This window comes from Setaria italica, chromosome III (assembly GCF_000263155.2).
Source record: "Setaria italica strain Yugu1 chromosome III, Setaria_italica_v2.0, whole genome shotgun sequence".
NCBI lineage: Eukaryota > Viridiplantae > Streptophyta > Magnoliopsida > Poales > Poaceae > Setaria > Setaria italica.
Window position 1 is genome coordinate 25391017 of NC_028452.1, and position 25686 is coordinate 25416702.

Below are 25686 nucleotides of genomic sequence, written 5' to 3' on the forward strand. Positions count from 1 at the left end.
TCTCTCCAACCAAATAAAAAATTAGGATGGACCCATCCTATTCAACCAAACACGAGATGGAACGATCCCATCCTAAAAAATAGGGATGGGATAGTCCCATCCCATGTTGTCTCCGAACCAAACACATGCTTAGAGGTTGTTTGAGTAAAAGTTGTGAATAACAAAGTGGTAGCCAAATACCTAAGAAACATTTTGGTAAAATTTAGGATTTTTTGGATGGGTACTTTTTGAGTTACCGCCATTTTACCATCTATCCAGATCCTGCCATTTTTGGGATAAGTGATTTTCCTAGCTCTCACACACTCCCTCGATTTTTGTTTCTTCCAGATGGCTAACCCTGTGTACGTTGTGGTGGATATGGATGAATGAGTTCACTCAAACTGCCTACACTGGGAGGGCTTTCCTTCCATCCTCTGGGGCGTCTTGAGCTCGGTAGGGTACACCACTCCTCCTCGCTACACGGGCCAAGAGTATGAGGAGCACGGTGTACGTCGTTGCCATGTGCACCTCACCCTTCTTCCCCACCAGGTGCACCCTGAGTGGCTGACCTTGGAGGTTGAGGCACTTGGCTATCTCCTTGACGACACTTGGGAGACGGCTGCTCTTTAGGGACTCACTACCTTTTGTAGTCAGCACCCTGAGGAGGTTGCCATGGCTCCTGTGGGGCTTTTTTCCATCGCCACAGGGCGACAACCCCATGTGGATCGACCAGATGGACAACATGGAGCTTTTGAGGTTCCTTTGCCCCTAGGAGACTATCATTACCTCAGCTCGGTGCATGAATGCACTGTACCGACTGCAGACTCTCCAAGGTAAGGCAATAGCCAAGTTGACCAATTTGGCACAGGCAAATTAGATCGCGTTCAATGAAATGAACCACCAGATGGTCGACCTCTCGCTTGAGTTGGTTGATAAGGATATACAAATTGCCCAGTTAGAGGCTCAGGTGGGAGAGTTTCAGACCGAGCTGAGCAACCGAGCAGCTACCATTAAGATATTGGAGGATCAGATCCATGATCTCAACATGGAGTTGCAAGATGCAAATGACCATATTAAGATGCACCATGAGCAGGAGCAGCTATGCAAGTTCCTCCAGCGGTCATGGAGGAGGATGAGGATCCCGAGGAGATGGAGGGTGTCTCTGGTATGGATGTGGAGAGCGGAGCACCATAGCTACCACCTTGGGAAGCTCACTCTCCCATGCTCAGTGTATCTTCGGTCAATGACTTGGATGATTTCTATATGTTTCGGGATAGTTTGTGTATACTCCTTGGTGTAGCCTAATTTTAGACCATGGATGTAATAGGCTAACTTAGAGTCGAGTATTCTTTTGCATAGCATATGCTACAGTTGTGACATTTGATTATGGGGGCTTGTTCCCAAAAACTTGACGTTGATGTAACCCGACATGTGAATGGTCGATTTCTGCGGCAGAAGCATGTTTAAATTTTTAACCTAGTTTTCTTTCATCTCTGAGCTATTTGATGAATACCAAAGTTGTTGGGAATTTCATAACCTAAATGCTCACAAATTTCAGCATCATTGGACCTTTCTAACTCGAGTTATGAGCAAAACATCACAGCTCGGCCTGCTGAAAAACAGCCAGGACATAGATGCAAAGATGGAATTTTTTGGCCTACATAACACTTGAATTGGTTTCTAAGTTGAATAACAAAGTTGTGGTACACTACATTTACTACTCTCTAACCAAAGATGAGAATTTATGAACACTTGAGTCAAGAGGTATAAAGTTTCTCCTAAGTAATAGTTTTCTGCCCGCAATGTTTTAACTGCATTTTGAACTTTAACATTTCCGCACATGATTTACCTTGTATCATCTTCTTGTGAGCAAGTTTGAAAATTATGTGACTAATAGAAAAGTTCAACCTTGCAAATGGTGTAGGGAACTGTGGCGGAACACCTCGGATTAACTCAACTAAAGCACGGTTAAGTCGCTTAACACGCGAATCTCATGCCTTAATCAAGTTAACTCGACGATCCGTCGGATTTCATCCGATTTAACCACTTAACAGGACCGAGTTAGCATAGCTCACACGAAGGTGAGTGGTTCCAGAGAATACAACAGATCCACAATTAGTTTAACAATTCATTACACACTGGTTTGAAATCAGCGTTTTACAAGGTTCGAAAGAAACAACGGAAGACAAAAACATAGCGGAAGCTAGTGCCAGGGTCAGATGTCCCTGGTGAGGCCAAACAAGACATCAGTGATCCCACTCCCCGCCATCCGAGGAAGGATCCCACTCGACCGTCCACCCAGGAGGAAGCTGGGGCGGCCAAGTGTCAACAGCAGCAAGCTCGGAAGTTTCAACTTCACCTGAAAAGAGATGCCACAAACAAGGCTGAGCTTCTAAGCTCAACAAGACTTAACCGACCGGTGGGAAAAACTACTCCACCACTTCTAGACATGCGAGGCTCTTTGGCTGAGGGGTTTTGTTTGCCAAAAGCAACTATGTTAGGTCCTTACTTTCAATGTTTTAGCTCAGATTCTAAGTTCATTAACCAGTCTACATTGGCAACTTATACTAAGCATGCATAGATCCAACATTATGTATATAAGCTCAACATCAAGTCCATGTCATCATCAAACTCCTTCTTTACTCAGTGTAGCATAGCGATCAAGCAGTCTCAAACTGTGAGAGGCAGACGAATTGATTCGAGTTCTTTAACCATGCATGGCGAACCTAACCTCACGACATCCGTGCACCACCGAGGGTTGCTTCCTGTGTCGGCCTTCCCCATCAATTCCCTGACCCGTGTCGGGCCCACTTCCCTTGGTGCAAGGTTCCACAGACCCGGCCTCTGCCGTTCCGTGACCACACTTGCCACCACATGCGGCCGCAGGGGAACTTCGTTCCAGGGACAGTGGATCGAACCGCTCACGTCCAGGTTCAATCAGGTACTAGACTTCCCCATCCCATAATGGGTATGAGATTAGTACTTTCAAACACTTGATCATGAACACCACCACTGTCGGGCCTTAAACAGATTCAATAAACAAACGGGGCAATCAGCCGACCACCAAAAGAGTTCACCAAAACCCTGCCCCGTCCATCGTCCTTATAGTTGTAACCAGAAGGAAAACAACCAACTTCTATAACTCGCGAGTGACAGGAAATCACTCGACTTTTACCGAGTCCTATTAAGCATTGCAACTACTCGGACCCAACAGACTAGTGTTCAGATCAAAGGAACTAAGTCATGCTTCTATGGTTTCAAACAACTCCTATACGTAAATGCACATACATAAGAAGGAAGGCATGTGCAAGTTTAGAAAGTTGGGTTCATGCTCCGGGGCTTGCCTTCAAGCGGGGTGGAGGTGAACTGGTCCTCAGCGGGTTCTGCTTCGGCTTCTGCGATCGGCGGCTCAGCTACTGCTCCGTCTTCAGGCGCTGGATGCAGTTCGTAGGAGCCGTCGGCGAGATGTAGCTCTACACGAATGCAATGCAGGAGTTAGCACTTATATGGTTATTTCAACAACACTTGCAAGCTTTAGCTCAGACACTTGTAGCAAGCTACAGGAAAGGTGGGGGAGTCCAACTTCAGTTGGGGGAGAATGGGATTAAAAGGGTCGGATGGGGATAAACTTATGATTTGACCCTTAAACTTAAGGAATAACTGTACCGGGGTCCTCAGACTTAACACAGAGAAGTCCCCGATATTTTACACAGATACCCTCGGGTCAAGAAAAAAGATACAGCCGAGCCCTCGGGTGAGGTGGATATGGGTCGGCGAAACAGACAGGGTCGGCAGCTTACCTTCAGGTCTATTGGTGAAGTTTTAGGGTCGGGAAGGAACAGACTTGGGCGGAAAGACTAAAGCGCTAAAGCTTGGGCGGCGGCGAGGTTTGACGGTGCTCCAGCGGCTGGTGGGTTAGGGAGAAACGGGTTTGAGTGGAGAGGGGAACTTCTCAAGAGCTCAAGCGGTAGTGCTCAAGTGCGAGCAGAGTATGGTGCGGCGAAACAGCGATAGCGAAGGAAACTCCGGTGGGGGCTCTGGTACTCCTTTTTATAGCTGCGCGGAAGAGAGAGAGAGAGTTTGAGCAGCATGAGGATCGGGAAGAAAAGGATGGAGTGCGCTGCCCTAGTGGCGATTGAGCGGCAAGGGGCGACGGAACAGAGCTTTGGAGACAGGGTCTTTGGTCATTGGGCACTGGAGACAAGGCCGGCGCAGGCGCGGTTTTGCTGGGATTTAGAGTTGGCGAGGGCGAGCAGGGTCTGGTCGCGTCAAGCGGTGGATTGTGGCGACGACTTGACGGGCGTGACAGGAAGGAAGGCACTGCAAGCGAGGTCGCAGCAGGCGAGGTGACAGGGCGAGCGGTGGCGCGAGCGAGCGCAAAACAGCGGCTGGCCGGGGCACATTACTGGCAAGGCGGAAAAAGGAGCTGTCTCTACCGGAGCCATGGTTGGCGGGGGCGGTATCATCGTGGAGCGAGCTCGTGGGTGGCACGACTGTGGAGAGGTAGAAAAGTCGGAAAGCATCGGGGCTTGCAGCCGGGGATCCAGGCGAGGTGATGGGTGCGGGACGCGAGGCAGTCTGGCGCGGCAGCGGCAAAACTTCTGCCACGGTGGCGACGGGGCGTCTTGGCACGGCCGGCGAGGGTGCGAGCGAGACGAGGCAAGGCAGAAAGGGCTGCAGGGGCTTCCGCTGCGATTGGGAGGAAGGCGCGCTGATCCATCCTGTCGCGGCCGGCGACTGGGCGAGGCGGCGTGCGTCGGAGAGATCGAGCCACGTGGCGGGGAAACTCTAAAGCGGGGCGCACGCTGCTTTGGCGCGTTTGTCTCAAGAGAACCGGGAATCTAGTTGTGGGTCCACCACTCAGTCCCTGGTTCTCCCCAGCTCTAAGATTGGAAGGAATACTATCTTTGGGACTTAGAGAAGAACCGACGGTCTGGTTTGGGTTTCAGGGGTCGGGGCTGAGAACCGGACCTTAGGCGCTCAAGCTCAGGAAAAGCTGAGTCAGCTGGATTAGGGACTCGTCTTAAGATTAACTCGGTTGATTAACCAAGGTCGTTACAGGAACACGCCAGAACCCCAGTGGATTTGCGCCTAGTAGCAACAGGCAACAAACCCACCACCACCCCCGCCTTCTATGGAGGTGATATTGGCTACCTAGACTGAACTGTTGCGACATCTAGTCCAAGGACAGTAGCATCAACAGTAGTCTCAGGGTGGGCGGAATGTCCACCAGCCTCGGATCGCGAGCTATGAGGATTTCTTGGGCACCCAGCCTCCTTTATTCCACAAGACAAAGAAGCCTCTGGATGTCGACGCATGGGTTCGCACTGTCGAATCCAAGTTCTCACTACTCACGGCACCTTGTCCTGACGAGAACGAGGCAAAATTCGCAGCACAACAGCTTCGTGGTTCTGCACGGCTATGGTGAGACCATTATCATGCTATGATTCCGGCCGATCACGTGGTATCATGGGATGAGTTCAAGGTTGCCTTCAGAGGCCACCATATCCCAGAGGGTTTATTGGAGGGCAACATATCAGGTGCAAACCAACTAACCTGTGCAAACTTGTAAACTACGAATCAGGGATCACAGGATGTCAATCCAATGGATAGGGTGAGAGGTGGGACTAGTTTGCGCTTAAACCCCCCACCAGCCAGACATTTTTTTCAAAAACCCCCTGCCTCCCGTGCGCCAGGGGAACCGTCGAGAGCGCCGCACGATTCCGCCGCCAGGCGCCGTGCCCACCGTGCACGAGGCGAGCCCCGTGCGCCCCTGGTTCGTGCGCGAGTCGCGCGTGAGCCCCGGCCGCCCCTTCGCGCGATCCGCCTAGTGCTCTGCTTCGGAGATGGTGAAGGAGCACTGGCAGATGGTGCAGATTGTGAAGGAGCTTGAGAACCGCTGGACCACCGGTCATCATGAACCCCATAAGCCGCCAGAACTTCATTGTCAAGTCCGCTGAATAGGCTAGAGAAGCTGGTCCAGTGTCTTGTTTGCACCATGAAACCAAGTCTCAAATTAATAAGATGAACTAAGGTCATGATAATTGATGTTTTTTCCTTTATCTGGAAGCAAACATTGAGGCTTTCAGCTTACTTGTCTTCTGATGGATTATCTTCCTTGGTTAATTCCATGTTTAAATTTATGTTGTCATTTGTGGACTTTGTTGGCTGTGTATTTCTTAAAATTGTGTTGTTTGTGCTGTTATGCAAGCCATTGGTGACAGTTTAAGGTTTTAGGCTGGAGGAAGAAAAAGCATTGGTAGTTTAATTTCGTCATGTGGAATAAAATGATGGTTTGCACCTCGAGTATGTTTTGACAAGTTCCTGGCTCTGGAGTACTGTGTGGTGTCAAAGTTTGAGTTCTAGTGTCTTGTTCATGCAAATAAGTAGTAAATGTACCGTGCTAGAAAAAAAATCAGCACTACTCTGGTTTGGCAAGCTGAGGGTTACCAGAATATTAAGCGTGTTTGCTACAATCAAATGAGCTGTATATTTGAACAATCTTATTTTCTATATTGAGGCAGGGATGAGGCCTTTCAGTCTGAACAAAAATTGTGGCAGGCTGGCTACTTTGAATCTCAGAAAGGTACATATCAAAGTCAAGAAGACCATCAGTAGTGGAAGGAGGATTTCCTTGAGTAGCATTCGCATTGGCAGCTTAAGAATGAAAAACGCCTAGCGTCTAGCACTCGCAGCTCTGCCTGCGCTTCCGTTTCTGCTGCCTGGCGCACAGTGGGCAGGGCGCCGCCAGAATCCGGCGGAATGGTGTGCGGCTCTCCTGGTGGCGCACCATAGGCACGGCGCATGGCGGCGGAATCGCGTGGCGCCCTCAATGGTTCGCCTAGCGCACAGGAGGCAGGGGTTTTTGGAAAAAATGTGTGGTTGGTGGGGGGTTTAAGCGCAAAATAGTCCCACCTCTCACCTCATCCATTGGATTGACATTCTGTGATCCCAATTCGTAGTTTTCAAGTTTGCACAGGTTGGTTGGTTTGCACTTGATATGTTGCCTTATTGGAGAGGAAGTTGAACGAGTTCTTGGCACTCACTCAGGCCACACACAATGTGCTTCAGTATGCTCAGGCTTTCAACAACCTATGTCAGTATTTGGGATATCATGTTGACACAGACGAGAAGAAGAGAGACCGTTTCCGTAGAAGTCTCAATACCAAGCTCAGGGAAAGGCTGAATTCCATCAAGGTGAATAGTTACAATGAGCTGGTGAATTTAGCGATCATGCAGGAGGATTGTATCATGGCTCATCGGGCAGATAAAAAGAGAAAGGCTCCAATGCTATCGGTTAGTGCCCTGACTCTAAAGGTCCGGCTAGTTCCGAATGCTCCACCCCGAGTTCCTCAGAGAAGCCCATAGCCTGGACGTTGGGTCATCAGGCTGCCTCTGCAGCAGGGAGCTCCACGTTTCCATAACTTCCAGTAGCAGGGCCCAAAGCCAAATGCTCCACAACCAGCTCGCACTGGCAATGGAAACCGATGCTTCATCTGTGGGAGCCTAAATCATTTTGCTAAGGAATGACCACAGAATAGGCTCCAGAACCAGGGACAAGGCTCCAGAACCAGGGACAAGGTCAAACCAGAATAAGGGCAAGAGGTCGAAAGTTCAAGTCAAGCAAGGGAGGCTTAACTTCACCACTCTCGCCGATGTTCCTAAGGGTGCACCAGTAATGACGGGTATTTTCTCTATCCACAACCAGCCTGCGGTTATATTATTTGATTCTGGTGCATCACATATGGTCGGTCCATGCTCAAGCCTATGTCCCTAATTTTCAATGTCTAGCAAAGGCGAACAAGTGTGCTAAGAGCATCTCCAGTAGAGATGGTAAATTCATAGGAGAGAGAAAAAATTAGGTATTCTAGAGTTGCCTTCTCCAGCGGTGTACCTATGCTGCTCGACCTATTTTTCTCATGTATGGCACCGACAGGGATCCACGTGTCAGTGACTTGCCTTCTTTTCTTCTACTCTTATTCTTCCTTGAGCTGCTCCCTGTGCAAATGTCACCCCTCTCTCTCATGTGCTCGCGCCGCCGCTTTTCTGCCGGCCATGCTGCGCCGCTCCACCGCCCCTTCACCGGCCATGCCGCCGCTTCTCCTCCAGTAACGCTGCGCCGCTCCTCCACCCCTTGGACGCCCATGCCACTCCTCCACCTCTCCACCGGTTGTGCTGCTCCTCCACCCCTCTACCCACGCCGCTGCTTCTCCGCTGGCCGCGCCGTGCCGCTCCTTAGCTTGCGGCTCTGCTTGTGGGCATATGGCAGAGCTTACCCGCATCGCACAAGCGTCCGTGTGTGGCGGGGCCGCGTGACGGATACACGTGGGAGGTTGGGCGCGGCAGGGCGAGGCTCCACCGACGCCATAGACGGAGATTAGGGGCGGCGGATGGTGGGCGGAAGCTTCAACCAACGGTAGTTGGAGTTCCCGCGTAAAGAGAAGAAATATAGCAATCCATCATTGGATTGGATATTTGGGTCAAGGAGAGGGAAATTTAGATCATAGTCTAAAATAGCAATCCATATAGGTCATCCGCTAGAGCAGTTTTTTGCTAGTTTTTAAGGTAATCTGGCAGTTACAGGGATAGTAATCCATTATACCAACTCTTCTAGAGATGCTCTAAACGAGGTTACGGGAAGCTAACTTGACACGCGCGTGCCAGCGCTCTTCGTGACGCACACGATGCAAGCAGCGAGCGGCCGGGGGGTCCACTGACCACTAGCGCTACCGCTGCCCCGTGCATCTGTGCGTACCTATTTTTTTTTCTCTTTTCCAGTTTTTTCCCTTTAATTATCTTTTCTCAAATACCATTTTACTCAAATAAATAAAATTATACTTATAAATTATATGCATACGTTACTTAACTACATTCATGTAAAAGTTATCGGCAATATTATGTGTATATCATAAAAATTGTGTTACAAGTTTTATCACACAAGTTCTTAGAAAAAGATTATGCGTATAAATCGTGTATATAAGTTATAGCTTTTAAAAAGATAGAATGCAAAGTTGTCCATTTTATAAATTGTATGTAGAAATTATACTTATAAGTTTTGCATACATCAAAGTTGTGCTAAAAAATTATCTCACAAAAATTTGATAGTGCGAAATTATGGATCAAAACTATGTTTATAAGTTATGATACTACTTGAAAATAGAATTTTCAAAAATGGAAAGTTCAGGGGAAGAGTGGAAGTACTGTCGAATCGATGGTTTTGGCGTGCTGGCGCGCATCGATGGTTGGCTGGCATGCGGGGCGCGCCCGTCAGCATGCCCCCAGGTTACGTATCTAGTTTTGTCCCATGCATATAGCGAGAGACGAAAATCTTTTGGCAGTAATGCTTCAACTACACGATTTTGTTCTACACACAAATTCTGATAAAAGTGGAGCACGGAAGAACATCATCAGCAACAAAAAGAAAATTCTAACAGATCACCTGCTCCGCCCCTTCTCCCACTGCCACGTGGTCCCGACCCCACCTGTCATCCGCACACATCCCGCCGCCCTTTTAACCGTCTCGTCGCCCGTCTCTCCGTTTAGACCGACGGCGACCCCACCTCCCCCCTTCTCTCTCTACGCTCCTTCTCCGCCTTCGCCGAGCTTTCTCCCTCCTCTCCGTTCACCGGCTCACCGGCTCGAGGAGCCTCCTCCGGACCTCGCCCAGGGAAATCGGCCGACCACCCCCGCGTCGCCGGATTGGAGATCCGGATCCCCCGCGCGGTAAGCCCTAATTCCCCACCTGGTAGTTTCCTTCGTCCGCGGCAAGGGTTTGGGGAGCGGGATCCGGCGAGGGGTCGGACTGTCGCTTGCGCGTGGCGCGATGTGGTTCGAGGATGAGCTAGAGCTACACCGTGTGGGAAATGGTGACGGATCGTGCTGCTGGGATTGGAGGGATCCCTGCTGAGATCTGGGGCGGTGCATGGAGCCTTGTGGATTGAGCTGGTGTGCTAGGTTCTGGTGGTGGCAATTTTGTCCTCTTGCTCTGCTTTGCGTGTAGGATGGGGATTCTTGATTGCTGTTGCCGCATAGCGGTGTGATAGCTAGCGGTGGGCGGTGATTGGCTAGCGCGGCTCATTATGAGCTTGTTTGTCTTAAATTGGAAGTAGAAGGGTTTGAGCTGCTTCATTTGTGTAGTGAAGGACATGGATGAAGGAGCATGGTGTTTTTGATTTGTAGCTCCGAGGTCCACCCGCTTTGGATGGATCATGGTGGTTTTGCATTGGTAGCTCCTGGATCATGGTAGTTTGTATTGGTTATCACTAGGTTGATGCCTCATGTTGATGCTTTCACAATTTGCATCATGCTGGTTATATTTGTTAAGGAGTTATGGAATATAGATGGGTGCATTTAGTAGCATACTGTTGCATTTATGGAACTAGCCTTAATAGAATTTTACAACTTAATTCCTTTACATATTTATATATAAGCAGCACTGGCATATTAGAATGCATTCAATTTCTTTTTGCAGATTATGTGAATTAGTTACATAGTCAGAAGGTGGCAATATTGGAAGAGCATTTTTGTTTGCTAGCCTTAATATTGGAAGAACTATTTTTCTGTCTAAAAGCTAGGTTTTACTTCTTACTTCGGACGTGTTATATGCTGTGTCTGTGTGAATTGAATAGTTGGAATTGCGGAAATAAATCATTTTGAGGTTTGTATTCACAGGTACTTCAGTGATTTGAAGATTCCATACTACCTTTAGCTTCATGGTTGCAAGACCAAGTTATCATCACCTTCTGAATTTGTGTTCAACATGTTAGTGGTTTAAAAATTGCCAGATTTGGGGGCAATGGCATCTTCTGGTACAAAATCTGATTTGGTGTCCGGTAGCCCTGATGGGCATGGATACTTCAATGCGCAACGTGGGCCCTATGCAGCTGCTTCATTGGAAAGGTCAGGGAGCTTTCGTGAAGGTGGTGATGGTTATGCGATTTTTCCAGCATCAAGCTCATCAAGGTCAGCAGCAGTGGACTCTCTCAGTCTACTTCAATCACTTGCCGTGGATTTAAGACCTGTAACTGCGGATCACAAGACATCTCGGTTTGATCTAAAGAAATCAATAAGTTCTATTTTTGGAACCACCACAGAAGATTCGCCATCAATTCCATCTCTAGGAAGAAATCTATCAAATTCCATTGAAGAGATCAGACGCATCAGGAGTAATCTTAATGATATCTCAAATAAGGCAAGGTATTGTTTCACTAATCACTTTGTTATCTTGAGATGAACTTATCAGATGAAAGGGGTAGCATATACTTGAACATAATCTCCATTTTTACAAAGAAACGCATTATCAATGCAAGAATATGTAGTGATGCTGTTTTTTACCTTCTGAGGCAAGTCATGTGGGAAATTTTCCTGCTACATAGGGATTTATATGTGGGTAACTTATGTGCTTCTGTCCTGTCCAAGAATTGTTCATTTTGGTGTATTTTTGCAGGGAAAGATCTAGAGCCTTTGGTGGTGCTGCAATGAAAATTGATAAACTTTGTCCCAATATTGTACGAAAACGTTCTCGAGGAGATGGTTCATCAAATGAACGAGTGCTATCATCTGGAGGAGTTATCCCAAAAAATGTTCCTCAAAGCCATATAAATGCAGACGATATGGAAGTTGGACTTCAGAGAGAAGAGAGGACCAAGAATGCTGGACAAAACAGGAGAATACGTACATCCATGGTTGAGGTTGTGCCTTGTTTCTCCAAATATTTTTTTCTGTTTGTTTGTTTTGCTTTTATCCTTATAAAAAGGTTTTAATAGTTCATTGCAATGATGATTGCAAGATGGTACAATCGGCTTTGGGATAAGTAGAGAATGAGCTGCCTTCTTTGAACTGATTTATATATATGAAATTCCTTGCACATCAGCATAGGCCTTGTGTTATCCTGATGCATTTATGTTTTTCATGTGGCTTAGTTGTTGGCTTTTAGCATGCTTAATGTATTCTATTGCCATTGTTAACTTTCATCTGATGATACTTCCTTTACATAGAGATCATGTCGTTTGGTGCCTTATTTAGCCTACTTTGGATTTTTGCACCTTTTATAAATTTTACCTGATGGACATCTGATTTATTAGATGGATGCAAGGACAGCTGGTCCATTAAGGGGGCCCGGGCCTATTGATAGAATCTCAGATCCTGGCAAAGCCACCAATGGCAATTCTGCAGTCACAGAAGAAAAAATCAGAGGTTTGGCAACTAGTATTGATGGTTGGGAGAAGCCAAAGATGAAGAAAAAGCGCTCTGCCATTAAGGCAGACATGTCATCGGCTGGTGTTTCGAGGAGTGTTGATGTAGACCGGGAGTCGAAGCAAGGCATGCCACACAAGTTTAGTGGTGATGGTAGGGCAAGAATGGCAAGTTCCCCTAGTTTCAGGTCAGAAATTTAACCACCTTTTTTTCTGAATAGAAATTTAACCACCTTAGGCTTGGAGTTTTTCATCTCTAATTCTCTATTGATTCTGAGATGTTATCGCTTTGTGCTTCTTTTAAGGGCAACTTAACTTTTGTTGCATGAATATAATTGGGAACTTGTTAATATGTTTCTCTCTGAATATTCTACAATGTACAGGTCTGGAACTGTTGCATCTGGCACAAGTAAAGCAGATTTGCTTTCTCCACAAAATGGTCTTGTTGGACGACCCTTAAATAGGAATGACCAAGACAGTGGTTTCCATCCTACTAACAAAAGGGAGCGTCAAGTTGTTTTAGATAAAGAAATGCCCAATCCAAGAACCATTAGCAAGTAAGATATGCTTCATTACTTGTTCCACTCTGTGCTCCTGTGCTCCATTATTTACCACATTAAACTAGGTAGTTGTCTTCTACTGCACATTGAGGCTTGATTAGTTGTTATTAGCATTCCACCACCAACCCAGCTCACACACCTGAACACACAGAACTAGGGCTTGACACATCGATTTTTCAGGCCTAATGAGGATGACAGTGGAGGTAACATCACATCATTACCGAAGGCGAATGGGTCTGCCAGGGGACCCCGATCAAATTCAGGGTCATTATTGAAATCATCTCCAAACATTCATCGATTACAAGCCAGTTCTGATGATTGGGAACATGCTTCTGGAACAAATAAGTTGATTTCTGCTGGTGGATCTGGCAATCCTAAGCGTACGAAATCTACGCATTCATTGTCTCCTCCCACTCAGTGGGGTGGACAGAGGCCTCAGAAGATATCCCGTTCAGCAAGGAAGTCAAATTTAGTCCCTATTATCACCACTGATGGTGCACCGGTACCGGGTTCGCTAGATAGTCCTGTCAATGAAGATTCAGCAGGGCTGCCAAGGCGTGCATCTGTAAATGGTATTCAACAAACAAAACGGGGAGATCATGGGCTCTCAACTGGATCTGAAGGTGATGAGCCTGTAGTTGCTGAAAAGAAGTTAAGAGACAGAAGCAAAAGGGCTGGTGAACTGGATGATGGGCATGGCTCTGGTTTTCAGAAGATTGCTATGCTTGGGCATCCTTCCAAAAGGAATAAGTTGTCTGCTGATGAGGATATTGGAGATGCTGCAAGGAGACAAGGAAGAGTTGGACGGGGTTTTACTCCAACCAGGCCTGGCACTCCTGTATCAATGGACAAGCTTGAAAATGCTCCAACTACAAAACAAAGAAGTGTGAGGACAGTCTCAGAGAGAAATGAGAGGTGATTTCTTCCTCGGCTAAAAAGTAGTTGTATTTCGCTGATCAGTATTCTAACTCTGAATTTTCCATGCAGTAAATCTGGGAGACCAATGATGAAGAAGATGTCCGAGCGCAAAGGCAATGCACGGCCTAGGCATGCAAATAACAGTGTGCAATCAGACTCTCCTGGTACATGCTCAACAGCTTCTCTTGTTATTGAGTATTGAGTATTGACTATAGCGTTGTTTGCAATAACAAGAGTTTCTGTTAGACACCCTTGGACTTACCTTGCTCACTTTTCAGTGCAATCAGAAGATGATCATGAGGAACTTCTTGCTGCTGCAAATGCTGCCCTAAGTATTGACTTTACCTTCAAATTCTTTTTTTTAAAATTTTCCTTTTGTAAACCATTAAATATTTGAATGATATTTTTTTCTCGTTGTAGGATCTGCTTGCGCAAGTCCATTCTGGCGGCAGGTTGAACCTTTCTTCGCTTTTTTAACCGCAGAAGACATGGCCTATCTTAGTCAACAGGTAAAATGGGGTGATTTTCTTTTGTGTCAAATGACATATTTATTTTTCTGTACATTAATTTATTGTTTCTTGATCAATACTTTGTTGGGTAGATAAATTTGTCAGATGATTCCAGCTCGAGCAGGTCAGTAGAAGGAGATGAAGGCCAAAAATATAAGGTACTTTTATGTTTTGTAACTCTCACTGTAGTACCACTGTACTAGCAAAATTACCATGGTGGTGATGCATTTCTGGGTAGTTACTGCATGTAGAAATGGTAGCACTCATTTTATAACTTGATTTAAATGAAGTCCTATGCTTAAATTTTTTTCCCCAATACAGGGTGGTCTGGAGTACATTTCACAGCCATCAACTCCAGCTACAAGCAATAAAGATGATCACACCGCCCTTCCAAATGGTTTTGGCTTGAATCAGTTGGATAATGGCATAGGGGTTGCCTGGGAGGCAAGCTGCATTGAACCTATTCTGGATCAACTTGTCCATGGGATTGGGGTACGAGGAGGGTCTTCAGTTGGCCAAAGACTTATTCAAGCTTTGATTGATGAAGATAAGGTTGAAAGTATTACCAACAATGCTTACATAAGCGAGGGATATCCATTTGATACACATGAAATTCATTTTGATGAAGGAGGATGGAAGTCTCATTCACATAATTACAAGTTAGAACCTTTAATGAATCTTGAAGCTTCAGCGAGGGGGCCAAATGGTCTGATGATGGATTCTGATTGGAAATATAATGATGAGCTGTCACATAAAGGCGGTAATGTCATGGATAAAGCCAAGGTGTGGCCTGAGTTTCAGTACAGTGAGATGTGCTTCAGTGATCGAATTATAATTGAGCTGAGTGAAGTTGGTGTATCTATTGAACCTGTGGTAGGTTGTTTTTTCACTATAATCATAAAGTTTCTACTATTTGTTACTTTAGTTCTCATGTTTACTATTTTATCCACTAATATGCATATCCCAATCCTGATGATGGTGTTACTTTCCAGTATGTTACTTTTATGAGCATTGGCTTTAGAGATGATATTCTTATGTAAGAAATATTAGGTGCACTAGAGTGTTTTGGTGAACATATGCACAAAGGCACAAACACAATCATATCCCTCGGATTTAATCTGGGTGCCCAAGTTGGGGGAATTGAGACTTAAGAGATGAGATTGAGTTTTTGCATATGTGCACTGCACCAGTATAGTTTTGTGCCCCTGATACTTTCATTTTTATAGTACATAAAAATTGTGAACAAATTATTTGACCTTGATTTCTCTTCTGTGTCTTCCTGTTAATATCTGAATCAATCAAAGGTCATGTTCTAAGCTGCTAAGAACTCCAGGTTGTTGCCTTTTCTAATTCATCTCGCTTTGATTTTTTTTTGGTGGCTTGTTTCCTTTTATGGTAACCAAACCTTTATTCCCCTACTGCTAGAATGTTTGGAATGAAATGATCATGTGGATCTTTAAGCTTATTTGAAGCAGATCAGATGCGCTTGCAAGCATATCCATATTTGATAGCATTATGATATGAGTGTTGGAGTAGATAGAAGTGCTAGGCAAGCATATCCATATGCATGCTGTTCTATTCATTTGAAAAGTATTTAAATTTGAACTACTTGGCCAGAATAGGAAAATCTTGCTATCTAATTCTGGCACTTATCTTACTATGCCATGCACTATTCTCCCCTTTAATTTGATATTATCCTTTCGTTTAGATTGATTGAACAACAGCATGATAGTTTTTTTATTAGTAGCACTAGTTTTCTGTGATGAATCTACTGAAGGTTTCAGGATATATGTTAATATTCTATAGCTTGTTACTTCAAGCATTTTATTCTTAGTAATATTGTTATTTTGATCCAGTTTGTAACATCTCCTTTGCAATTGATTTGAATTCCCATTTTTTAAAAACCTTGATTTACTCAAATAACATAGCAATTAGCAGATCATTCTCGTGTTCTGACTTACTTGTTTCCATTTCAGCCTGATCTTGCACAGAGTGAGGATGAGGATATTGATACTGAAATCTGTAAATTAGAAGGCCAACTTCATAAAGAGGTATTTATAACTTATACTAAGGGCATGCATGTGTCTTATTTCTTGATGAACTCTTCTATTATTTTTTAATATCTTCAACCCATATCTACAATATTACATACCCATCATTAATTGTAGTACTTTTACTGATGTCATAGGTTGTGGAGAAGAAAAACTTGCTATTGAAATTGGATGGTATAGTTAGAACTGCAAAAGAGTCTCAGCAGAGGTATTTTCAGACCACTTGCACCTCTTACAGAAAGAATTTCTCATGTTGCTAACTCTTATGGATACTTGGTGCACTATAACAGGGAATTCTCACGACGTGCTATGGACAGACTTCTCCTGAGAGCATACGAGAAATATATGGTAACTCCCTCAAATCTTCAAGATGTACCTATTTTTTATTTTATCGGGCTATTGATTAAGAAGCACTACTATGTATTTTCCTAATTGACAGTTTAGTTCTGTTATCAACATAATTGTTTCTTTTTAGGTTTATTGCTGATACTGTTTGTTCCATGAATCCATTGCTTTTGTCTGAAACTGTTTGCTCTATTAATCCATTGCCTTTGTCACCATCTTTTTTTTTTCCTGAAAAAGTATCTTGGTTCATTATCTGTAAATATTTTTTTCACTTGCGGCGCATAAAAAATTGATTGATGTTTTCAAAAAGGAAAAAGTCCAAATTACTCCCCTCAAGTATAACTAAAGTCTGGATAACCCCCTAAAGCATTTTTTGGTCCAGTTTACCCCCCTAAACTATGCCATTTGGTTCAATTTACCCCTTAGCACAATTTGTCTTTTTTGTTTCTCCATGCACAAGTGGAGTCTTAAGTTCAAATTTTGCAAGATGATAGCAGACATCATAAGACATGTTAGAAAAATATATGATAAATTTTTTATCATTATTTTGATAGGGTAGGATATTTAATAATAAAATTTATCCCTGAGATACAAAATTATATAAAAAATAATGATGAAAATTCATAAAATATTTTTTAATATAGATTATGATGTCTACTACCACTCTGAAAAGTCTCAAATTAAAATTCAACTTGTGTATGGAGAAACAAAAAGAACAAATTGCATTATGGGGTAAGTTGAACTAAATAGCATAGTTTAGGGGGTAAATTGAACCAAAACATAGTTTAGGGGGTTATCTGGACTTTCTCTATACTTGAAGGGAGTGATTTGGACTTTTTCCTTTCAAAAATTCTGAGTATCTTGCATTTCTTTCGATAAGATGAGAATGAGAATGTACTCAAATGTATTTTTTATGGCAAAAAAGGTAAGTATGTTATCACCAATAGTTCTTCAAAATTGTAAGCTTGCAGCTGGTATCGTTATGTCAATTATCAATTATGTTCTTGTGTTTCCAAAATTATTTCAGCCTCCTTGGCCTGGCCTATACACAGTTACTTCGATGGTTTATTTGACATCCAAAAATGACAGTTACTCTGTTGTGAATGTAGTGGAATTTTAACTTTTCCTCTCCTGACCAGTTTCTGCAATGCACATGAGTACTGGTTCTTGCCATGGTCATCTAGCAGGAGGGGTAGGGCTTTGACTTGGTTCACTGGTGCTGTTCCCAACTTCTGGAAGTGGGACAGCCTCAGTAATGTGCCACTTGTGTGGTTTTAAGCGGTGTGCCACCTGCATAGTTTTAGTTATTTTGAGGTGGTAGCATTCGCCAGGATTTGAGCTCGATTATTATGTCATTATGTGGAACTCCATTTGAGTTTGACACTCGATGTTCAAGTTTCACATACTTACATAAGAACTAGGAAGTTGCATACGCTTGCGCTGAATACATGATTAAAAAAAAGATTAGCTTGTTGAGACATTGGTTGGCTCTGAACCGCCTTGTTTGCTTTGTGGATTCTGAAGTTTAATATTTTAACATACTTAACTAAGTGATTAACTGTTTTCTGCCAATCTCCAGGCTTTCTGTTGTCCAAATGTTTCAAGCAGCAAAAATGTTAATAGAGCTGGCAGACATGCTGCTCTAAATTTTGTCAAACGAGCACTAGCACGATGCCAAAACTATGAGGAGGTGGGGACAAGTTGCTTTGATAAGCCCACTTTCAAGGATATGTTTTTATCAGCGACGTCTCATAGAAGCAGCCCGGATGCTGCCTCACAAGGTATTGCAGTCACCATGAATGGTGTTATGTCTGTAGCAGTTCTTTTTTTCTGTATCGCATTGCCCAACCATCAGGGATTTGCCCAACCATCAGGGATCTGAATTATCTTGTTTGCAGATAATAATACGACAGTGAAATCACTCCATAGGGCCAGTGCATCAGATGCTTCACGAGCAAGCAGTCACCTGACGGATCTGTCCTTTGCAAGGGAGGATCCCTGGACAAACAATGTAAAACAAAGGGAACTGTTGCTCGATGAGGTTGTAGGTAGCATAACAGGAGGAACCTTGAAAACCTCAGGGCTTGGTACTTCACTTGTCAGCAATACAAAAGGAAAGAGAAGCGAGAGAGACAGGGAAGGGAAGGGACAGAACCGAGACGGTGGTAGGTCTGGCCGTCCATCGTCATCTAATGCAAAAGGTGAAAGGAAGAATAAAACAAAGCCCAAACAGAAGACAGCCAACATTTCTGCTCCTTCAAACAGTACTCCTGGAGATCCACAGCTTCCAGCCAAAATAACGCCTTCGAGCAATGGCAAGGACAGCACAGCAGCTCCTGCTGCTGCTAGACGTGATGACCCGGCTTCAAATGATGCCGAAATGCCAGACTTGTCTAACCTCGAGCTGCCAGGAATGGAGGTTGACTTTGGCGGCTGGCTAAATATGGACGATGACGATGGACTCCAGGATCTCGACCTGATGGGCCTCGAGATCCCCATGGATGACATCAACGAAATAAATCTCATGATATAGCCGTACATTTCCATCTCAACGGGGCCCCATAGAAAAGCTCCCTATAGTGCACAGGTAACAGGTGATTTTCTCACGGTAACCACCAACCCAGCAGGTCTAACACCAGGCCGGTTAGGCTTCACGTAGTTTTGATAAAAGTTTATAGAGACCTCTTCACAATCCTCATAGCCACATTTTTCTCCTTTTTGTACCATCGATGTAATTCGCCTCCCTACCTTGTACCCAATGTTCTTATGTCGTGTAGACGTGTACATATCTATTTTGGTGCTGTACAAGGTAGGGAGGCTAGTTGCTTCATTTGTCCAGGTGTACTCCAAAGGTTGTATATATCACTATATCACCATCATCCAGTGCTGAAATAAAGCGCGTCAGTTATAGCTTTTACTCACATCTATCCTCTGCTGGCGCCCTTTTGTTTGTTGCTGTCTACTGTAACGGCTGGCGCACACCATATTTGCTGACAGTATGAAACCGTATATTGCTGTGTTGCATTGTTTAAACCATATATATGCATTTCGTTAAACGTGCTTCTCAAATCTCAACTGTAGAGCAATATATGCTCCGGTCACAAAGAATACAAATGAAAATTTGACGAGCAATTTCTATGAAATTACGACGCACATAAAACAAACGTTTTATATGTTATGAAAGTGTTTTCACAATGAATCTGCTAACATCAATATAATTTTTTACACATTAATGGTTAAAACTGAAAAGGCTTGACTGACAATAATCATAAATGGTTTGTGTTATTATTAGAGGAAGTATTTTCATAGTAGCATATACAAGTTTTTTTTCAAGAGGAGAACTCTGTCTTTTGGAACAGAAGAATAAGTAGAATTGGTTAGAATGCATCCTAAAGTTAGTGAGATATTGTCATGAAGGTGTAGAACTGAACAAAGAATAAAACCGTTGTGTTTTTGAAATGAAGCTAGTTGTCAATAACCCAGCTGCTAGCTGTTGCACCACTAGCAGTTATTACATGACCAAGCTTCTTGGCCATCAAAAGTATTACACCATAGAGTTGGCCAAAAAAAAAAACGTAGACTATATCCAATTATGACAGGTATGTTTCCTTTCACATGTTCAATGCAGCAAATTATGTTCATCTGGCAGTACTAAATATAGACGACGCTGCTTTAATTCTATATATGCGATAATATAAAAATTAACGCCAATTATACCATGCTGATCCGAAGAATCTTACGGACTCCAGAGTAAGCGCAGCAAGGAGCGAAACAGTAACGGAAAGTAGCAGTAGTGGTGGAGCTGTTATTCCCCGGGGAAGAAGGAACCGAAAACTGCTAGGCTGCTGCTGGAAACGGCGACCGCCGGCAGCGCGAGTACGTGCGCTGCCACGTCCACGTACAAGCGGTTTCGTTCGGTTGGGTAACGCCGCGCGCGGCCACCCAACCCCACTCGCCTCCTCCCCTCGCCCGCCGCGCCCCCAACGCACGCACAACACATTCAATGATCCACATCAACCCAACCACACCTGAACCGCCCAACTGAACAAACACCTCAAAGGCAGCAGCCATCACTGCTCCATCGATCCCCACATCCATCCACGGATCCAGTCGAACGAACTGATTCCCCAAGAAAATATATGGAAGTTTTAATCTATCGAAAATGGTTACAGTCGTCTGTAACTTGCTTAGATTACCGCTGCTAGCTAGCTAGAGTAAGTAAAATTGATCCATGAACTATCCTAAAATCCTATCAAATGCACGATGACCATGGACATGTTCATGCGATGAACGAAGAAACAGCAAGGAGTTAGATGATGGCGAAACTCGCTCGGCCGATCGATCGCGTCCCGTACGTCCGTCGGTTCGTCTGAAGGCGCACACCGATCATGATCATGTCAATCAGTCCTGGCTGCTGGCAGCTGCGCGGCCGTCGGCCCCGCCGGCGGCCGGCGACGCGACGAGCGAGCAGGGCACGTACGCCCCCTGCAGGTGCCGCTGCACCTCCTCGCAGATCATCTGCCGAATCACGGGCTGCAGCCACGGCCACTCCTGCTCCAGCTTCGCCCGCATCTTGGCAACCCCGTCCAAGCTCGTCGCCGCAGCCGACACGGCGCCCTGCGGTGCCGGGGCCTCGGGGACGGCCCCGCTGCCGCCGCCGACGCCCGGCAGGCTGAGGGTGAGCGACGTCACCGGTTCGGCCGGCGCGGCCGGTGTCGGTGGCGGAAGAGGCTTCGTGTGCTCCGGCTTCTTCGCCGCACAGAGAGAAGGATGCGATTGGCCGGGGCCGACGCCGATGCAAGGCCGCTTCTTGGGCGGTGGCATCAGCACGGAGTCCTCGCTGCTGCCGTCCTCGTCGTCCTCCTCCTCGTCTTCCTCGTCGTCGCCGCCGTCGTCCCCCCGCTTGAGATCCAGGGGCTGGAACGGGACGGCGGATGCCGGCGATGGCGACGACTCCTTGGGATCCAGCAGCAGATGCCGGAGCGCGAGGGGAGGGCCCGAGGCGGCCGTTGCAGCCGCCGCGAGCGGGCAAAGCGGCAACGCGGCGCACCCGGCGTTGGCGGCTGCGGCGGCGGCCCTCCGCTGGCGGCGCAGCGTGGAGTTCCAGTGGTTCTTGACGGAGTTGTCGGTGCGTCCGTGCAGCATCCTCGCGATGGTCGCCCACTTGTTGCCGAGCTGCGCGTGCGCGGCGACGATGATCGCGTCCTCCTCGGGCGTGAAGGGGCGGCGCTCCACGCCGGGGCTGAGCTGGTTGCACCACCGCAGCCGGCACGACTTGCCCGACCGCCCCGGGATCTCCGCGCTGATCAGGCTCCAGTTCCGCGGGCCGTGCCGCGCCACGGCGCGCCGCAGCAGGTCGTCCTCCTCGGGCGTCCACGACCCCTTCACCCTCCCGTTGCCTTCGCCTCCTCCAGAACCCGACCCCGCCGGGCCGCCGCCGCCATCCACTCCTCCCGCGCCGCCGCTCGGCGCCGCCATTGCGTCGTTCGCCAGCCGCGCCCGATCGATCTAGAAGAACATGTCCCTCTCTCTCTCTCTCTCTCTCTCTCTCGCCGCCGGCGGGGCAGGGGGCTGCTGCGTATATAAGAACGGACGCGACGTGGGGGGTGTGGTTGGAGAGGCTTGGAGCCGAGGCTTTGTTTCCTCCTGGCCGGAGGAGTTGGTTCGTTGGTGTGATGGGGAGCGAGGGTTAGGTGGACGGACGGGCGGGGTGCGGACGGTTTCCGGCGCGGCCGTTTGCGGTGGGTTTTGGGCGTTTTCGGTGGGGTTTTGGGCGTCGTGGTGGGAATGGGGTGCGGAAGCATGAGCCGCGAACCGCCGGCTGGGCTCTCGGGACAGCGCGCGCGCATGCATGCCCCGTCACGTTGCCTCGCGCGCGCGCGCGCGCCGTGTGGGGCGGGGACCGGTTGGGTTGGGGCTGCAGGGGGGAGGGGTCGTTGCACGCCGGCTGGCCGGACGGACGGCCGGCTGGGTGTCGCTGCGGCTGCGGTTCCACCGTCGTTTTGCGCTTTTCCCCACCGGCCGCCGTTGGCCGCAGCGGCTGCTTGGCGCGCGCGTCGGGTCAGGCGAGACGACCGACCGACGACGGTACCGTGGGGGAGGGCGAGGGTCGTTGTGAGCGTGTCAGACGATGTTTGTGTCATTGTGTGTGCTAAAAGGAAAAAAAAATTGTGCCGTCATTGTGTGATTCAGTTGGGCTCCTGGTTCTTCTGCTCGGAGGTTTGCAGGACCTGCGATGCGTGCCCAAAAATACGTGGGGGGTTGGTGCGGCGAGCTGATCCGATCAGAACGTACTACTGGCTCAGGATTTTCGAGCTACCGCGCGCGCAACAGAAGATGGATTGTACGAACAACTCACTGCGATATTGTTGTTACCGCGTTTTTCTGTTAGGTGCTTCGTTCCTTGCATCCCAACTGATGGAATCGAGTTGCGGTTTGGACACGATATACAACAAGTAGCAAAATCCGGTTCATTTAACCAAGAGTTTTACTCGGTGCTTCCATCCCAACTAATCAAATGGAAATACTACTACTACAGTACGTTGTTTTTGGTATGGTGCCGATGTCCTACTTATCTTAATCCTGTCATGAGCACGTACTCATTTCGTACTGAACAATCCTGCCATGTGAGTCGTTTTGGCCTTTTGGGTAGTGCACCACGAGACGTTGGTGTGAGACGATGTACACGGTGCCGAGAAGGACGAAGGCGAGGTATGCAAGCATTGGCGGCACCAGAGTACCACCAGCAGAGCAGGCTAGCAGAGGCGGCGCGGTGCTCTAGCTGCCCTGCCATTCGCGGAGGAAAGTACACATGCGTTCCCCGTTTCACCCCCAGCACGCACGCACACGGCGTTCGTTCGTTCATCGAGCGGAAGCAGACACAACTTTACCAAAAAAGAGGAGAACAAAACGAAAGGGGGAGCAGAAACGGGGGCCGGCTGGTAGTGGAAAAAGGCGCCACGCGACGCGACGGATGACGCATGGAGTCACGGTTCAGTCATGTCGTCTGCGCTGCCGAGCGTGCGGTGAGTAGTCAGTCGGTCGGTCAGTGACGACCCGGCGGCCGTCTGCTGGCCGGTTCATTTATCAACCAACGCAAGTCGTTTGCTAGCGGCGTAGTGTCTGCCAATGGGTCGCTTGCTTCGCCAGTTCGCCCTGAAATCACCTACACGCACACGCACCGCCGGTCACTGGTACGGCCATGCCCATGCACACGCGATCGACGAACGCATGCGACGCCGCCTGCAGCACTCGCCAGCTACGGCCGCCGGTAGGTTACGTGGAAATGGGCGTGCTGCACCCGTGACTGTGACTGTGAAAGGTAGCCGGGTGCTGACGGACGGATTGGAGAAAGTGCAGCTGCGTCTGCGGGTGAGACATCGTCCAGGCCGGGCTGGAGACGGCTGAGCGAACAGCGACCGAACGACCGACGACCGACGGCAGCAGCAGCAGTTGGCGTAACGATCGATGACGTGGTGGCGATGGATCCCGGCCTTGGTAGCCGCGGGGGCGGGATGGACCTGGCACCAAACCGGCCGGTGGGCATGCGGAAAAGCGGAGCCCAACGTGCCAACCGCATGCGTAAAGCCACCAGAGGCAGCAGCAGGGCAGATCGCTATGTATATGCTCCTGCTAGGCTCAGGTTCCAGGCGGCGCGGCATCACGTACACGTCGTGGCGTTCGACCCAAAAGCAACCAACCTGTTGGCCCGAATTCTTCTGACCGACTCGAGGTGATGACTATATATGCAGCGGGAGAGCACGCACGCAACGCAACTGCCACGCGCGCGCGGTAGTGGTTTGCTTCGGACTTCTCCAAATGGTCTAGCTTTGAGCTAGTTGCTTATGCAAAACGCATGAGATTAGCGTGGAGTGAAAAGTTAGTCTCAGTTTTAATGTAATTTTATCTCACAACATAACCTTCAAAGATGTCTTATAGATAGGATCGATATCAATTTGAGCTACCAGCTGACTTATATCATTGGAGATGTCCTTACGTGCATCCCGCCCAAGGGACGGTGGGTGGCTGTGGTTGCGGGGCTTGCATTGGCAAACAACATGGCAGGGTTGTTTGTTGTGGATGCAGACGCGCTCATGACGACAACGGCTTGTGGACCGAGGGAGCGAGCAATTTTTTAAGAAATATGGTTGTATTTTAGGGGTATTTGGCAGCACTCCTGAAAATTAGCTCCACTTCACCAACTCCAAAAACTCGCAACCAAACACGTCTAGCTCCACCAACTCCAACTCTAGAAAAAAGGTGGAGCTAGAGGTCAGATCTACACTTTTGGTGGAGTACCTCAATAGGTGCTCCAAAAACACTCATTTTATGGCCCTGTTTGGCATGGCTCCAGCTCTGGATGGAGCTGCTCCACTCCAGAACTCCGGAATAAAATGGGGTGTTTGGCTAGATGGGTGCTCTAAGCTCCAAAAAAATCAATTTTGAGTGTGGATTGCCATTGTTACCCCCCAATTTAGGTCCCACTTGTCATTCTCTCCATCCCCATCTCCTTCTTCCCCAGCAGCACAAATCCATGGAGGCCAAGACATTTCCGGTCCTCTGCTCCTCCCTTGCTCGGGCAGAGCAAGCAGATCAGCGCCCCATCCCCTTCTTTTGCTGCCTCCCTCCACTGCCGGATGTGAGGGAGGGGTCGGCGGCCTGGTCCATCATTGGAGGGAGGCAGCGGCCGGCCGGCGGCGTGAGGGTGGCACGGCCGCCCGCCGACGGAGGCGCGCCCGACGGGGTCACGGTGCGGCTGCCTGCCGAATGTGAGGGAGGGGCCAGCGGCCTGGTCCGGCGGTGGAGGGAGGCAGCGGCCGGCCGGCAGACTGAGGGCGGCGACAGGGGGTTGCTGCCAGCGGGGGAGGGGGGGGGGATGCTGCCAGCGGGAGGGGGGCCTGCAACGACAGGGCCCTGCGGCCGGCGGGGGGGGGGGGGGTTCCCGAGTATCTGGTTCGAGGTCCCCGAGCAATAACATTGGGGTTTTTGCCCCCGGGGGGATGGAGGGGCCACCATCACCTAGAAACTACGTTGTATGTGGGATGGTTACATAACTACATATATCCGTTATTTCGCGGCACTTGGAAAACAACACAAGATCGAAAGGCCTTGTATTACACATGCCCCACAC

At 47.7% G+C, this 25686-nt stretch overlaps 2 protein-coding genes across 2 annotated transcripts; one reads left to right on the forward strand and one right to left on the reverse strand.

Moving 5' to 3' along the window:
- Positions 1-9512: 9512 nt before the first annotated feature.
- Positions 9513-19477, forward strand: LOC101764162. Its single transcript, XM_004962332.4, has 16 exons — positions 9513-9702; positions 10651-11175; positions 11426-11669; positions 12063-12361; positions 12557-12730; positions 12914-13648; positions 13721-13815; positions 13930-13983; positions 14072-14160; positions 14253-14318; positions 14482-15033; positions 16137-16211; positions 16349-16419; positions 16502-16559; positions 18136-18337; positions 18455-19477. Exons 2-16 carry the CDS (start codon positions 10775-10777, stop codon positions 19087-19089), a joined length of 3750 nt encoding a protein of 1249 aa, XP_004962389.1. The 5' UTR covers positions 9513-9702; positions 10651-10774; the 3' UTR covers positions 19090-19477.
- Positions 19478-20685: 1208 nt separating this feature from the next.
- Positions 20686-22230, reverse strand: LOC101760677 (transcription factor MYB44). The gene has a single exon (XM_004963797.3). It carries the CDS (start codon positions 22032-22034, stop codon positions 20958-20960), a length of 1077 nt encoding a protein of 358 aa, XP_004963854.1. The 5' UTR covers positions 22035-22230; the 3' UTR covers positions 20686-20957.
- Positions 22231-25686: the final 3456 nt, after the last annotated feature.